The 15,017-nt window shown below is 30.3% G+C and overlaps 1 protein-coding gene across 2 annotated transcripts in view; it reads left to right on the top strand.

Annotated features, from left to right (window-relative positions):
* LOC143237985 (ubiquitin carboxyl-terminal hydrolase 7-like) overlaps positions 1–15,017 on the top strand; it is a 76,229-nt gene that overhangs the window by 18,633 nt on the left and 42,579 nt on the right. For both annotated transcript variants that reach the window (XM_076477820.1, XM_076477821.1), the window contains 7 exons: positions 609–682; positions 1,425–1,489; positions 6,074–6,162; positions 7,366–7,474; positions 11,526–11,656; positions 11,880–11,934; positions 13,619–13,699. In XM_076477820.1, coding sequence (XP_076333935.1) covers positions 609–682; positions 1,425–1,489; positions 6,074–6,162; positions 7,366–7,474; positions 11,526–11,656; positions 11,880–11,934; positions 13,619–13,699 — 604 coding nt within the window. The remainder of the gene's footprint in view (positions 1–608; positions 683–1,424; positions 1,490–6,073; positions 6,163–7,365; positions 7,475–11,525; positions 11,657–11,879; positions 11,935–13,618; positions 13,700–15,017) is intronic.

Here is a 15,017-nt window from a genome sequence, read left to right as displayed (position 1 = left end):
CTCTAGCCTTACACTGCTAATTTAGGGACGGCTAGTGCATATAGCCCTTGTGTAGCTTTGCACAAAATTCAAAACAAAACAGACCAATAGCTACTAGGGTCTTGAGGCAAAACACCAGATCACAGCATTAATAGGGGAACATTTCCTTGTTTTGTTTGGTCACGTGAACATTGTTCTTCCACATTTGTAATTTGACTTTTACATATCTGATTTTAAAAACTTAATTTTATAATAAATATTTTATTATTCTGTAGTTTCAGTATTGGAATCTTGTAAAATTATCTTGTAGTGTTGTCTTTTTGGCATCCTATACATTTATTTTCCTTAGTTAGTTTTATATCTATCTATCTTTGAGAAGAATGTTATGAAAATGAAGAACTACATTTACTGATGTATATATTTAGCATATTCCTGTTGAAGCTGTTCTTTAAATTTTCAAAAACCTGTCTTAGAAGAATGTTTAACATACAAAATAAAGTTGGAATTGGGTTGAATAAATAAACTTGAATGTGAAATCTTTTAACACAGTGTAGTAAACAGCAGAACAGCAATTCATAGTTCATGGGTTTAGTGATAAGGTGTAATAAGTTTTTTTGCTTTTGCTTTAGAACCTGGTCATGTAATGCATCAGCTGAGCTGAGGCTTATCAGTCAAAAGGATGGAATTGAGAATTTCACCAGAAGTGAGTTATCATGCTTTTTTGGTTTTCAGTAAACATTATTAAATAATGTCACAAACAGAACATGTCATCTGTTTTAATTGACATTGATGATAAAGTAGGATATGTGCAGTGTTTATTCTATGATTCGTCATGTCACTGTTTGATTGTAATGTGAAAGTGAATAAAATAGCTTCATCTGTGTAGAATATTGTATTCATTATCTCTATCATCAGAGTAGACATTTGTCTGAACTCAAACAATGAAATTTCTGATAGCTTAAGTTCAGTAATTTAAATAAGCCTTGGTCTCTGACTAGTGTTGTTCATCTAATAAAAACCAAGAAACCAGAAAGATAGCCGTATGTCTGTGGGAACTCTAGAAACTATCAAACAATGTGTATGTTTGGGGAACTATCCAGGGAGAGATAGAAGTTTAGTTTCAAAGTTGGTTGATTTATTTATGCAAGTCAGTTATTCCTACCTAATTTGTATCATTAAACATATGGCATTATCTACTGAGAGATCTTATTTAAAAGTAGATACCATTTTACAAAATGTAATGTCTTAAAGATACATTCCAGCTAGTTTGTTGATTTAATTAGTTTTTTCATGTAAAATATATATCAGTCTGCTTAATTTGAAGAAAAGTTCTCTGTTACATTTTACTGTGTAACATCAAGAAGTTATTAACTTTTGATTTGATCACTAGATTAAAATAATTATCTTCATTAATAGTTTTGAGTAAATTCAAATTTTTCTTACAGGGATTCAGCATTTATTTTACAGCAAGGAAAATGATTGGGGTTTTAGTCATTTCATGGCCTGGAATGTAAGTGTTAATAGATTTAATAATGTGTTTGTGTAGTGGAAATAATGGTTTTAGTCATTTGATGGTTGGAATGTAAGTGTTAAGAGATAAACAGTGTGTTTGTGAAGTGGAGATAATGGCTTTAGCTGTATTCTTCTCTCATTCACACATATACATCAAATTTATTAACCTTTTTGCTTCAGGTCTTCCTGTAGTCAGGAAACAAATGGTATGTCATCATGTTTGTAGAATGGCATTCAAAATTTTATTGGACTACTATTTTATGAATGTTTATCAGTAAGTTTGGTATCAAATTGTAGACTAATTCAAATCATTAGCTAATTTCTTACCTTGAAAGTAAATGTTAAAAACAGAATTTGTAAATATTTTTTTTGTGTGTATCACATGGTATGTTGAACATAGTTTAGTGATAGTTAGGTGTTTATGATGACCAAATACATAGTTTTATATGAATTAGAAACTCAAGTTATGGATCATGACTAGATGGAATATAAAATAAGGACCTGAAAGCCTTCAGGTGGAAGGCTTTTGAAACGTCGTCCTCTACACTTGTGCCCCCACAACACGCAGTTGCTGTCCATTCTACAAAGTTTCATCATGAATACTCTGCCTAAACAATCTGTCAAAGAAATAAGGAGCTCTTATGTTTGCTATTTGCTGAATCATTACATTCAGTTAATCCAACACAGTGGTCCTGCTTATCTTTTTCCAAATTTGGAAATTCTTGCTTGCATACACAAAAATATAAATGATTAGCGTAAGTAGCTTAGGTCTCATAAGGCTATATATGAACATATATATTTATTAGTTTTTAAAATATTGAACTTCTAGTCCTGCCACATTAACATTAAAAAACTCACACTGGCACAGGGTATGTGCACTCGTTACTTATCCAGCAATATAAAACTGACCTTTAGTTGTCCTGTCTTGGCTGTGTTTTAGTGGATTAGTATTTTGTAATATACAGTCACATTATTATGCATTGTATACTTGTATATAGTTTACTATATAGAAATAAATGATTAAACTAATTTTTCCTAAATTATAGAACAATAAATCAAGCAAACAATTATCTGTACTTGCAACAACCTTTGAACTCAGTTGCTACTGGACATAGGTTGCTAAGCTTTTTAGGATATGGTATGTGGAGGATATGAAACAAATTTTTAGGTTTTTTTATATATACATATGAATAATCAAAAAGTCGTAAATAACTATACTGATACCATAAAATTCCACTATAATTTCTTAAGCTCAGTAACTAAGATGCATTAAGATTTTTAAAAATATGAAACTTTGAGCAGACTAAAGACACAACCCACGTCTTTGAAGTCTTTCATTGAAAGAACATTGTAGCCTTTTCACAGCTGAGAAAACCACTATAGGGACATTGTGAGCTGTTGATTGGATATTCACATGTCATATTTTGAAGTAAGTGTGTATAAGGGACCATTCCCAAAAACTTAGAGGTGAAGGGGTCGCTGTCTATGAGTCGGTACATAAGCCATATCTCGGCACAGTAAAAGTTATGAGGTTCTTATTTTATATTCTAGTTTGATAATGGTAATTTGAGTTCCTAATTTTTACGAAATTATAGACTTAGTATTTTGACATCACAAACATCTAATTTTAAACTGTGCTGCATTCAACATACCATGTGACTCACTAAAATCTATATTTAGATATGAGGGCCTGGCATGGCCTAGCGCGTTAAGGCGTGTGCTTCGTAATCTGAGGGTCGCGGGTTCTCGCCCGAGTCGCAAAACATGCTCGCCCTCCCAGCTGTGGGGGCGTTATAATGTGACGGTCAATCCCACTTTTCGTTGGTAAAAGAGTAGCCCAAGAGTTGGCGGTGGGTGGTGATGACTAGCTGCCTTCCCTCTAGTCTTACACTCCTAAATTAGGGAGGGCTAGCACAGATAGCCCTCGAGTAGCTTTGTGCAAAATTCCAAAACAACAATTTAGATATGTTCTTTTAATATTTACTTTTAAAGTAAGAAATTAACTTGTATGTGGTGTTAATGTTTGAATTATAATCTACAATTTTATTCCAAACTTAGACAGAAGTTCATAAAATAGTATTTCAGTAAAATTTTGAATGCAAGTCAATAAACTTTATGACATGACCTTTCACCCATGAGCTGTCATGAAAGGGTTAACTGGAGGTCAAAAGGATGTTATCAAGGTTTTGGATGTGAAATTTTATAATTTTTCTGATACATAAAATATTTTAAACTTTAAATCAAAATTATTTTCATGTAGGATAGTCAACATTCAAAAGGAAAAAACATGAGCAAATCATTTAACTCAAATCTTAATTTTTAAAATTCTGACATTTTGTATATTACAGTTATATTTACTGATAATTTGTAATATTTTGTGAAGATACGCTTCCTGTATTACAGTTATAGTTTAAAAATTATAACAAGTGCAAATGGTTTTAAGATTGGTCCCTGAGACCAAGCTCATAGTAAGCTCAAACTCATTTTGACTTTTTTTATTTTATGCTATTCACCAAGTGTTTGAATTTCCTTGTTAATTTGAAAATATCTGATAAGTCTGTCTACATGGGCTTAGTCAACTTGACTAACCACATAACTACTTTGTACTTGTTTAAAGTCATTATAATTTTGATAATACTAATTTTAATATAGTAGGTATATCTTCAAAAAATTTTGCAGGTTTTCATAAAACATCACAAGTCTTTCACATTTTTTATTTGAAGTGTTGTTTAGACACTGAAAAAGATTTGTCTATGAATATATTGAGTTTTTATTGACTAGTCCAAGTGCAAGGAGATTTTCTTGTTAAGATTAAAAATATTTTTCTGGGTATTAAAAATCTCAAATGTCATTGGGATAAATCCTAAAACATCCCAAAAATTCTGTAGTTTATCTATTATTTTCTCTAACTCTAAACAAGGTTGTTCAAATTGACCAACCTTGTAACCACCAAAAAAAATCATGAAATAAAACTAAATTACACTTTTTTTCATTTCTAGAATTACTTCAAATTGCAACATGATACTACATTAATGTATCCTAAGTAGCTTCAATCTCATTGTAGTATACATTTAATTATACTTTACTTTTATTGTTTTATTGTTGTTTTAACCATGTTTAAATACTATTCTTATCATTATAAGCTGTAAATCACTTGTGGAACATCATGCTCATTTTATTGCTTTTAATTACATTACCTGCAAACTACCCCAACTGCTCAGGTGCAAGCCTTGTGAAATATTTTTATTATATTATTTATTTTACTTCATCTAATTTTAACTAATCTAAAGTGATTTCTATTTGTACAAAAGTAAAGAATAAACATCAAAAGCAAGAAATAAAGTTACTTACCCAGGTATTCTTTTTTGTTGTTGTCAGCTGTTGATGACACTTAACCTTACTTTTTTGTACTAATGGGAGTAATGTGCTAAATAGTATTTATTGAATCAAATAATGCACCAAAGAACATAAAATAATAACATATAAAAAGTAGAAAATTTTGACTAATTTAAAATATTTCTGGCTTTCTGAACATGCAACAAGAGCTGTTTGAAATTAATATAAGCTAGTACATATATTTCCTGTGGAAATGAAGCTTGTACTTAAAAGAGAAATTGACAATTCTCTGTTCAGAAAACAACATTATATACCATGACATTTAACTATCTGTTGGCTTTCTATTGGTTATAAGTAATATAATATTAAAATAAGACATTTATTAACAAATCCTGAAAGAAAGAATGGGACAGGAGGGTGTGGCAAGAAGGTTCTGATTTTCTATTTGATGGTTATGTAACCAAACAGGATTGAAGGCTATAAAAATTATGATGTGTCTGAGCAATGATGATTTTATAGTGAGTAATTTTCTTTAACTTTCATAATTATTTGAAGGGTAGTGAATAAATTACAGGAGAGGGGATGCCTAGTGAAGAATGTAACTTTTCTCAAACTAGGGGAAATTCAGGACTTTTTTAATTATTGTTGTCTAGAATTAAGAACTTAAAACTTGTATATTATTAATTATACTTTTTTGCTTCACTGATTGGTACAAAATTAAAAGTAGTTTAATTACATTTTGAACGTAAGTCACAGAATTCTCATGACATGCACAGTAAAAGATGCTGTGCAGAGGGGGTTAATATGAAGAAAGTTTTTCTAGAACTTGTAAAAAATAATAGTTTTGTAGATGTAGGTAATAAAAGTTGAAAACTACGCAGTTTGGTATGTTAGGTATTTTTTACAAGTACGAAAATTTCATTTACAGCTTTCATTAAATACTTTTAAAAGTTTAAAATATTTTTGTAATGAGAATTCAAGGAACTATAGAAGCACATGATGAATTTGATGATAAACTGTTTCCTTATGAATAGTTGATAATAGGCAGAACATTATTATTTTCTTCACTTTATGAAATTGGCTTTTTCAAAAAGTTTTAGTATGCTCTGCTAGATTTTATTATTATTTGAAAATTGAATGGAATATCGTAGTTTGTTTAATGTCAGGTGAAAATAAACTCAATAGACAAGATATTTTAGCAAGTTCCGTTAGTCTGATAAGAATGTTCTTTTGTTTTATTCAATAGGATGTACTTGAACCAGAGCGAGGATTTATTAAAGATGACACTGTCATATTTGAAGTCTGGGTATGTGCTGATGCTCCACATGGTGTTAGGTAGGTGTAAAGTCCAGGTACGTGCTGATGTAAGGTAGGTATAGAGTCCAGGTAAACTTTGGTGTGCCACATTGCATCAGGCAGGTTTTAAAGTCTGGGTATGTGCTGCATAGTGTTGGATAAACTTAAAAGTTCAGTTAAGCACTGAGGCATGGTATGATAAGAAACAGACCCGCTGAACACTTGATGGTCAAATCTACTAAACACAAAGTTAAATATCTACAAAAGTTGAACTGTGATGGCCAAATCTATTAAACACAAAGTTTAACATCTACAGTTGATTACAGAAGAAGGTTATCCAGGCACATTTTTAGTCATGTTTAATTGAAAAGAAAAAAATTACAAGTTAAAGAAAATAGAAAAATAATTTTATGTATTGGTAGATGTTTTTAGGAAATTGTTAAATTAAACATAATGTAACTAGTGGTTGAAACCTGATGCATTTTTTTATCACCATGGCTATAAGTTGGAAAAGAAAGAAAAGTAAGAGTCGTGTGAGGAACCTTATTTTAACATGAGAGGTGTTACAATCATTGTATCCAAGGTTGGAAATTTACCTTGAGTAATCTGTTAAAATGAGTTATAGGAATTTTATTAACACTTCTAGTGTAACAACTACCTATCATTTGTCATTAGGAAATGTGAATAATGTATGATTTGGATTTAGACTGGGGAACTAGAGAGCCATTTTCACGAAAACCTGTTAACATTTTACTGGTGATATCCTCTTAACATAAATATCTTATGGAGGTTTGTTGTAAAATTATAGTTATTAATAATTTGCCCAAGGCTATGAGTGCACTTTTAGTTTTATAAAGAAATAATGAATTCTTTATCTAACAGAATGAAGAATTGTTAGAAGATGTTGGATGAGCACTATTAGTGTGGTGGATGCTTAGAATTAATTTCTGACTTAGTGATTTTTTTTGTTTTACAAACAGTTCAATTGGTTTATGGTTTTTTAAGCTTATAACCTTTCAACAAACTTAGTTATTTTTATTTGTTGTTGTTATTATTAAAAATGGTATAAAAGAAGTGTTACAAGTGAAATGAAAAACTGGTATTATTAAAAAAATTTTCTGATTTTACATAAAATAAATTGTTTATGTTTAACATTATCTATAGTAGATGGTTTACATTTTACTTGTAACATTAGAAGATTATGAAACTATAGATAAATATAATATTGTATTATTGTTACAGCTGGGACTCCAAGAAACACACGGGTTTTGTAGGCCTGAAGAACCAAGGAGCAACTTGTTATATGAACTCTCTCTTGCAGACTCTGTTTTTCACTAACCAGCTACGAAAGGTTAGAATTAGCATGAATAAAGTTTGTGTGGCCCATTATCAACAGTTATGTTTTACAGAAAAAATTTACTTGTAAAATATACTGATACTTGAAACTTGGAGTATGAATATCAACCTGAGATTCTGAAGATATAGGAGACTTTTAATTATCCATATAAATCTAGACGTAGAACATTGAGGAAACTTGGTTATAAGTATGTTGGTGATAGCGAGTTGGTTTGATTTATACTTATACTCAGTCAAATTAATTTTGTTTATGTATTAATGTTATGTGCAATATGTGGTTAAAGTACTCATGGAACTGAATGTTTGTAGAATTTCATTGAAAGTTTAATTGCCTGACTTTATTAACAGTGTTTGTGAATAAACTTGGTATCTAAACTTGCTTTATAATTGACATTGTAATATCTTAATACCAAAAGGAAATATGAAAAAAGAAATCTAGCTTCTCCAGTTCATGTTGTGTGTTCTCCAAGTTGATCATTTTAGATTTTTATTTTGCATTTATACAATTTTTTGAATGCTTAACTATTAAATAACATGTGGTATAAATATTGAAAAGTCAAATTAAAACCTTCTTGCTTTATTGGATATAAAAAAAGTGTCAATTCCACATGATATGCTCTTCCCATGTCATTTTCTTTCAAAATAATGTGTAATTTTCCCTGACATTGATGTTAGATTATTTGTAACCAGTAGAAAAGTCAGCCTTTTCTTTACAATATTCTTTATAATATTGTTTCATTTTTATACCTATAAGTAGATATTTATTTAAATTTGGTTTCATTGTCTTACAAATTGTCTTCATGTCAGCTCATGGATTTTTTTTAACTTATTTATAACTTCTGTTTTTAGCCTGATACATTTTTTTTTCTCTACTAAAATTCTTATTTGAAATGAATGTTAATGATTTTGTGATAAAGCAACATAATGTGAAAATTCAGTTCCAAGCAAGTATGCTCTTAGAAGTTGGTGAAATATGCTTCAACATTAATATATATTAGTACTTGTTTATGTATATTTTTAGTTGGTGTTTTATATTATTTAATAAAGTAAATTAAAATTGGAAAATTTAAAATTTAAAGCTTGTTTAGTTTTTATAATTATTATTAAACCTTAATAATTCAAAGGCCATACTTATGATAAGATTGGATGTGTAACTAAGTAAGAGGCATACGTTATGTTTGCAATTCATTGTTATTGAGTATTACCTAATACTGATGGAGTCACATTACTTAAACATTTATTATTTTTTGAGACCTCGGTGAGTAAAGTATTTATATAGGTGGCATGAGTGTAAGTTAAGAAATAAAGTTCAGTCAGAAAATGTGAAGTTAGTTGGCATGTAAGTGATTAGTCTTAACAAGCAATATTTTAAAGTGAGTTTAACAGTTTGATAGGGATAATAAGAAGAATTTGTCTTGTCCAAGGTTGTTCTAAAGTAATTAAACACATTTGTGTTTACTGTGATAAAAAGATGATTATTTGAAGTTCAGGATACGACCATGGAAACCTACTGGGTAGCATAAATGAATTGTTCATTGATACTATTGTGATAAGAGCAGAGAAAAAATAGTTTGTCAGTTGGATCAGTAATTGAATCAGCCTAAGTGTACATTTGAGACAAAGAAAAGATTAAAGTCTGAAATTTAACTGTGTTAATTCATGAGGTAGTGCAAGTGGATTATTCACTAGATAAAACTAGTTTGGCTTGTCAGTTGGATTCTAAAGTAATTGAATCAACCTCAGTGGACTTTTGACAAGCAAAGAGAATTAATTAGTGTTTAGAATATATTGTATGCTTATTGTCAAACTTATTGGCAAGACACCTACTGCAGAAGAATTCTTAGCCCACATATACATAAAACCCCTGACACTCACCATAAATTTTCTATTGGATTCAATTCAAGGTTTTAACTTGGTCACACCAGAAGATTCTTTTTTTGAAACCACTCCAGTGCAGCTTTTACCTTGTTTAGATTCTTGGTCAACTCAAGTATGTTTTGCAATAAAATTTGCTTGTACTTTGCACCATCCATCTTCCACTCAATCCTAATGCACTTCTCAGGCCCTGCTAATGAGAAGCATCCCCACAACATGATGCTGCCACCACCATTCTTGACAGTCAGGATGATGTTGACTAAGTGATGTGCTGTATTGGGCTTGTGTCTTCTCTGATCACATTTACATACTTTTCTGTGAACTCCATACTGGATTTAAAATTACCTTTTTTGTCAGGAATGGCTTCTTTCTTCCCACTCGCCAATACTGGCCAGCATTGTGTAGGAACCAGGATATATAGACAGGGAAGTTTGCAAATCTTTCAAAGTGTCTGTTGGCTTCACAGTGACATCTCTAACCATTTTCCTGCTTACCTGGCTGTTTACTGTGGAAGGATGGCGTGATATGGGTAGTGACTTGGTAGTATGTGCCATATTCCGCTTCTTAATGATGGTTTTCACTTTTTTCAAAGGGATAATCAACAACTTTAAAATTTTCTTGCAACATCCTAATCTGTGCTTCTCTACTACTTTAACTCATGTTATGATTGAAACTATTCTTTGTGTCAAAAATCTCGAATGTGATTTGTGTAATCTCCACAACCTCTAAATACATTTCGTATGTTCGTTTTTAGGCAAATTTTAAATTTTTTTTGTTATTTTTACATCTTAACTGTAAGTGGTTTGTCAGTTTGACCTACCTTGTAACCACCATAAAAATTAGGAAATAAATATAAATTAAACTTTTTTTGTTCTTGAATGACAACAGATTATAACACAAAAACACGTTTAGTGAAATAGCTTAAATTTCCTAACAATATACAATTATATATATTAATTATTTTTATTGTATTTGATCTTACAGTTATACCTGGCTAATAATACAGAAGCCACAGTGGCCATTAGTCTTTACAAAGTAACCTGTCTTGGCAGTGTTTTAGTGGACCTGTATTTTGTAAAATAGTCACATTTCTATTGTTATACATTATATATATCTATAGATTATTATTATTTATAAACAAGTTCATAAACTTATTTTTCTTAAAACATAAACCAGTAACTGAAGAAGTAAAGTAGAGAATTCTCTCCTTTTTATGACCTTTAGGTTGGGCTGCTGCTTCTGGTAGCTTTATGAGCATTAAGAAATTTTGCATATGGAGGATGTGAAACAAAATTTTTTTTAGGTTTTATATGTACATTTGAATAATCAAAAATCATTAATTATTATATAGATACCACAGAATTCCATTATGATTTATCAAGTTTAGTAACTAAGCTGTATTTTGGTTTAAAAAATATGAAATTTCAAGCAGACTAAAGACACAACCTACCTCCTAGAAATCTTGTTTCAAAAGAACAAGATGGTGTCCTAATACATGAAAATGGCTAGAAAGTCACAAGGGGGACATTCTGAGCTTTTGATTTATTATTCATATGTCATATACACAAGTAAGTGTATATAAGAGACCATTTCCAAAATATTGAAAGAGGCGAGTGGAACCACTGTTTTTGATTCACTACATGAGCGATATCTTAACAAATAGAAAAGATAGAAGGTTCTTATTTCATATTCCAGCTTGTTAATATTAGTTATATGAGTTCCTGATGTGTACAAAATTACAGTCTGCATTTTGACAACACAAACATCCAATATGAACCAGTGTTGAGTTCAACATGCCATGTGACTTGCAACAATTAATGTTGAAGTGTTTCTTTAATAGTTAGTTTTAAATTAAGAAATTTAATGATGTGTAATATTAACATTTGAATTATAGTTGAAACTTGTCATAAATTTATAAAATAGTAGTTCAATAAAGGTTTTAACTCAAGTCAGTAAACGTGATGATGTGACTAGTGATAAGGTTAAGCTGAGAGATGTCAAACACGTTTTTAATGATCAAATTATCTTAAACAAAGGGTGTGTGACATTCTTATTTTTTATTTTTTTTTGCTAGCTTCAAGTTTTATCATGTAGTCAACATAAAAATACAAATCATTATGAGATCTAGATGGAATATTGTGCTTATATTTTTCCTTCGACCTTCTTAACAGGCAGTTTACCAGATGCCGACTGAGAGTGATGACTCATCAAAAAGTGTTGCACTAGCACTGCAGAGAGTGTTCTATGAACTTCAGTTTTCAGACAAACCTGTAGGGACAAAAAAACTCACCAAGTCATTTGGGTAGGAAGAGACAAGATTAATGTTTAAAGAGGAAGTCTTTATCATTATTTACTTTTTAAACTTTCAGTATTTTCACTTTTATGATTCACAAGAGAAGTTGAAAGTGATTTAAAATTATTGTTAAATTTAATGTTGTAAATATTTATCAGTTATTTTTACGCTAAGTCTATATTTTTGTTTCTCCATCAGTGTTAAAAAAAAAGTGGATTGTTTATAATTGCAGGTGGGAAACGTTGGACTCCTTCATGCAACATGATGTCCAGGAGCTGTGTCGAGTGGTAAGTTTATATGAAGTACAGGAAAATGAAGTTTTTACCTGTGTGGCTTTAGTTCCTACAGAACCTGAATTAAGATCTGAATTAGAGTATTTCAGCTGCAAATTGGCTTATACAAGAATCAGACTGAGTACTTCAATGTTGCTTGTGTGTTTATGTTCCTGATTAAGTTACTGCCCAGAATTATCACCATATTTTTAATTTAAAAAGTTTTTTTTGTGATATATGATATAAAGAGAAGCTCTAACAAGTGCACAGTTCTATCTTTGTCCAGTATCTAGCATCTCCTGTGTCTCTTATGTACAAGTCTGAAGGCTTATAACAAACACTAAAAACTGGGTTTCAGTACCCATGGCATGTACAGTACAGATAGCCTATTGTGTAGCTTTGTAATTAAGAATAGCAAAACAAATTAACAAATCTAGCCATGTTGTAGTAATACAGTCCAGCTGCCATAAATAAAGTGTATTATGAATCATGTGAATGTCAGTTTCTCTGTGTTGGTATAGTGTTTGAATCTTTACATGCCCCATGTAACATTTTACAATATTAATGTTATCTATATTTTCAGTTATAGTAAAGTTTTCCTTCCAAGTTGAATTTATAAAATGAATTGGGAGACTTGGTACAAACTTGTTGGAAAAGCTACTAAATCTTTCATGTATGCAGTTGGCCACAAGTAAAGGCTCAGCACAAAGGATCACTTAAAAATTCAACTTAATTTTAAAAAGACTCAAAATCAAGATTGTTTGGAAATGGTCAACTATTTAAAAGTTCAGAAGCTTCTAGGTCTTTTGAAATCAACTTAAATATACTGTAACTAAGAGTTAACTATATATATATGTTTATTCATTTACCATGGAAACATTTTTATAATTTACTTGTTGAAATTGTCATACAGTTCTGTGATAGACTAGACAATAATCATGTGAAATTGTTTACTTTCTATCAGTGGTTGACCTTATGAAGAAAGGTTGAAAAAATGTAGTCCTCGTAACCATTAGATATAAACATGTTTGGTTAATAATAGTTTTTTTAAGGTTTACATTCCTGGCTTAGGTTCATAAAAAAAACTAGCAGAAATACTCATATTTTAGGATAATTTTTGTGTTTGTGAGTTGGCAGAAAGATATTAATGTGAAATAATATAAAATTATGAAAGCTGTTTTTTTATATTCATGCAAACATAAAGTAACCTGTTATTGAAATGGTTGAAAATAAGGATTTAACAAATATTACATTTGTTGCCTGTTACGATCCCTTCAGGATATGAACAGAGCACTTAAATACATCAGAGCAGTGTAGCTTTATGTAGTGAGTATGACATATTGATGTAGATTTACGTATTGCAGGATGAAAAACATTGCTGAAGTGACATGCTTATGATTTATTCACTAGTCAGGTTGGTGGAAAACCTGACATAAAAGTGGGAATCTATTTAACCTAGTCACTGTTGTTTTCATGTTAAAAATTATCAAAATAAAACAGAGTTTTTTTTTTTTAAGATAGGCCTAGTTCTTGGTTTTACTTGTATTTCCAAGGTGAGCCTAGATGTAGAAAAAACACTAACATTGAGCACATACTTGTTAAATTCTCTGAATAAGTAGCTTATGTTAGGGCATGATGTGCTTATTTATTGGAAGACAGCAAGTTAATAAGTCAAATATATTTCTTTCTGTGTCTTTAGCTGCTGGATAACATGGAAAGCAAGATGAATGGGACTTGCGTGGAAGGAACCATTCCTCGACTGTTTGAAGGAAAAATGATTGTAGGTCATTGTGATTATATTTATTTCTGTGATAATAGTTGCCACACCCTGATGAACATATAATTTATACTTGCATCCTACAGTACACACTGGTGGACTTGTTACTTCTAGTTAACTTTCTTACAGAACACATTGATGGACCACATTTTACTAAATATCCTACAGAATATCCTAATGGACCTGTAATTTTTAGTTAACTTACTATAGCACATCTTAATGGATTTTAATTTCTTCTGAAGTCCTACAGAACTCTGTTTGATTTATATTAGTTATGTCATAATGACATTTATGTACTGATTGCTTATATCCAGACATCAACAAATGAAATGCTTGAGTCAGTATACAAAATAAATAAAATGGTGTATTTACCAACACCAGCATCAAAAACTTCTGCAGAATTTTTAAGTTATTAGAAAGAGTAATGGTTACAAATCCATTTATTGCACACCTAAATGTGTATAATACAAACTTATAGTAACAAGTAATTTTAGTCCTTCAGGCTATAACATTATGTTACAGAATAAAAACTGATTTCCTGAGTCACTTTAGTACTAATAGACCAATGCCACATTTTTTACATATGACATACTGTTGTTTTGTAGTTTTTGGCCTACTTTCTTACTTAAACTGATTTTTACCATCCATAATTAAACTGAAAACTATCATTTCACTGTCACTGTAGTTTGAAAGTTGTTAGTTTTCTATTTTTATTTTGTTGTTAATGTGAATAAAACCAGGACTGTACTTCTCTGCATTGACTGAATAAGAACAAGAATGGTATAAGAATAATACCATTCTCATCTCTGATTGCTCTGTGTCCTTATCTGTAATTCATTTTAATTCTGTGTGTGTAAGTAAATCCATATAAATTGGAATTTACTTTAACAAAATTACTGAAATATTCCTAGACAACAAGAGTTATTTTTAATCTGACTCGGACAGTGAGTGGAACATTTTCAAGATATTAAAGTAACTTGAATGTAACTTCAACAGTCACAAATAAGGAGACATGTTTTATGCATATATTTTCCTTGTAAAAAATATCTCTATTGCTGTGTGTGATTGTATGTGATCCAAGTTAAAAGATACAATGTCTTTCCCAATGTGAGATAAGTAGTTTGTTGGATTTTGGAAAATAAAACATCATTCAAGTGTTACAAAATCCATAGTCAGAGTGAAATTCAGATATTTATAGTTTTATGGAAATTAAAATATTAAAAAAATAAGCACAATTTGAAGTTTGAGATACTTAAAACTAATTATAAAATTATGAAGTTTTGAGATGTCTGTCTGTGGGATAATAGATTTATTTGCATGA

This window comes from Tachypleus tridentatus, chromosome 13 (assembly GCF_004210375.1).
Source record: "Tachypleus tridentatus isolate NWPU-2018 chromosome 13, ASM421037v1, whole genome shotgun sequence".
NCBI lineage: Eukaryota > Metazoa > Arthropoda > Merostomata > Xiphosura > Limulidae > Tachypleus > Tachypleus tridentatus.
This window is presented reverse-complemented; position numbering and strand designations above follow the sequence as displayed.